At 44.6% G+C, this 2,500-nt stretch overlaps 2 protein-coding genes across 3 annotated transcripts in view; one reads left to right on the forward strand and one right to left on the reverse strand.

Annotated features, from left to right (window-relative positions):
- Positions 1–2,500, reverse strand: part of LOC125029450 — a 30,208-nt gene that overhangs the window by 6,712 nt on the left and 20,996 nt on the right. For both annotated transcript variants that reach the window (XM_047619331.1, XM_047619332.1), the window contains exons 5-6: positions 1,333–1,509; positions 1–903 (exon numbers count right to left, since the gene is read on the reverse strand). The exon at positions 1–903 is cut by the window's left edge and continues 230 nt beyond it. In XM_047619331.1, the coding sequence (XP_047475287.1) occupies positions 1–903; positions 1,333–1,509 (1,080 nt within the window). The remainder of the gene's footprint in view (positions 904–1,332; positions 1,510–2,500) is intronic.
- The window catches only part of LOC125029453 (organic solute transporter subunit alpha-like), a 63,066-nt gene that overhangs the window by 6,470 nt on the left and 54,096 nt on the right, over positions 1–2,500 (forward strand). The gene's annotated exons all lie outside the window — the stretch shown is intronic.

A 2,500-nucleotide genomic window follows, 5' to 3' on the forward strand; every position in this document is an offset into this window, starting at 1 on the left:
ATGTGACGTTCTGCTTCGTCTCTGATTTCTTGGCTTTCCCTTTTCTCCTCGCACTCGGGGCACTTCCAGGGAGCATCGACTCCATCCCGTGGTTCCAGAAACTTGTCTGGGCACTTCGGGCAGCGTGGTGAGGAGTAATGAGTGCCAAGCTCAGTGGGATCTCCACATCGGCGGCACTTGCAAGAGAAGAAATAAACGTTTTTGAAGTCAAATTGCCTCTCCCAAAGAGGTTCCTCCGGTGGCGTGTAGCTAAACACGAGCGGATCTCCTTTCTTGATGGCTACAGCCGTGCGGATATAAAGTACATTATTAACGTCGGATCTTATTGTTAAGTTGGGTAAGCATGAGTGATTTAGAAGAGCAATATTAGGGTATATACCGCGAAGATGCTCCCCTTTTGGACCCCGAATGTTGATGCAATTAGTTATCATGATGCCTCGAACTCTGTGCACTGTGTCCGCATCAAAGCCACATTTCAGTACCTCGGTCAGGAAGCGAACACCTGCCATGTGGTAAGGCTCCTGCTGCTCCCGGCGAGCATCCACGTGGCTTTCCATGGTCATAAGACGGTTCCAGATGGTTGGATTTGCTTCGCGCAGGAGAAGACAGCGAAGAACTAGTATCATATCATATCGTGGCGTGACGTCTAAGCTGGTCGGGGGTCCGATCCGCTTGACGTCCTGCGCCAGAATGCCACACTCCTTCACGTGGAGGTCCTTCTGGTGGCACTCAGGGGAGCACATGGGCCAGAAACATCCGGGGCAACGACAGGACTCCAGGTCTGTGATGGCCGAGTGGCAGCCCAGACACAGTGGGAAGCACGTGCCAGTGGGGCCGCAGACTGCGGGACTTTCATTCAAAACTAGCTGACCGGCGGCCAGGTCGCGGGAGGCAACCAGGTACCTGTGAAGAAGAAATCTGAGTGCAGTCATGGTGAAACCTTATCAAATGGTATCTCAGTTATTTAAAAGAAAGGGGGAGTTGGGGACAGACAGTCAGACAAACAGAAACAGGAAATGGAAGGAATAGTTTCGTACAGATAAGAAAGAGGCAAGTAGAAAGAAAAGAAGGGACTACTAAAATAAAGTAGGAAAGAAGAGATAAATCTAAAATAAAGAAAAGAGGAAAAGAGAGAGAGGAAGGGAAAACAAGATGAAGATGAGAGAGAGAGAAAAGTAGAGGTGAGAAAGAGAGGATAAACACAAAAATATAATGAGAGCAAAGGGAAGGGAGGGAAAGTAAAAAACAGAAAAGAGCATATAACAGAAAAATAGAAGAAAAGGGACATATCCTTGCTGGAAAGCAGGGCAGAGAGCGGCACGCGCTCATTACCTTCCTTCCTGGGGGTTTTCGATCTGCTTTATGGGCCTGCACTCCTCCCGATGCTGCGCCCAGTGTTTGCGCTGGTGGTCTCGGCAGCAGTAATGCACGTTGCTGCATCCGCCGCACCTGAGCTTTGCAGCTTTGCCACAAACTCCGCAAGCTCCCTCCTCTCCCGCCATCCGTGATCTGTTGTGCCAACGCAAACATGACATAAGGAAATCGCAGGCTCCTACAGGAAAAGTGGTTAGTTTACATCCTTCTAGATTAGCCAAAATTTCAGAAAACGTGTAATTAATGAAATTAAAATTTTAGGAGAGAGGATAAGTGAAAGTTGTTTTATTACAGCACTTTGTGTAGTGAACATTCACTTGCATTGCTGAGGTTTCTTTCCTAGGATATGTGGACCCAAATAGGCAATACGTTTCTGGGAAACAAAGTGCACTCTTCCAGATTCCCATCGACTTGAAAAGAAGCTGGCAATCTTTTAGTACAAAAATATAAAATTATATGAAACTTATGTTTGAATAAACATAAAATTTACATGCACCTACAAACTTAAAGATTTAGCTTTAGATTTTATCCCATTATAAATATGACCACCAGATACTACACATTACGACACTTACATAGTGTATCAGCAGAGATTGACTATCAGAATAAAAACCTGCCCTGTCGTTGCTCTTTCATACTCGAGATGCTGGGTAGCCTGTTACGTCTTCTGTACCTCATCAGGGATAGCTCATCGTTTAACCAAATGTAGAATCTTGCCTTACGTGCATTAGTCCATCATCAGCTGTAGACGAAGTCCTCTCACGGCACTGATAACTTTTTGCCGAGCGTATCACCATATGTTGCTAGACTACAATACGCATCCTAGACAAGTATGATATAAATTCACAGATGTAGACATCATAAGGTAACATAGCAATACTGACGGTGCACAGAAGACGGGACAATCCAATTATGAACAAATGTAGTTAGGCTGCACAGACAGTTTACTGCTGCTTCCAGGGTGGTATTTCAGAACAGAAGTAATCGTTCATATATATGACTTTCACCTTATTGTATTTAATAGCTAGGTTCCTGTGAAATTAATAATACAGAAATTGCATGAATCGATAGTACTATTTCTTAATTAAGCTACAATTTACAGCTAATAGCTATGAATAGCTATTTT

The sequence above is a fragment of the Penaeus chinensis genome, chromosome 10 (assembly GCF_019202785.1).
Source record: "Penaeus chinensis breed Huanghai No. 1 chromosome 10, ASM1920278v2, whole genome shotgun sequence".
Taxonomy (NCBI): Eukaryota; Metazoa; Arthropoda; class Malacostraca; order Decapoda; family Penaeidae; genus Penaeus; species Penaeus chinensis.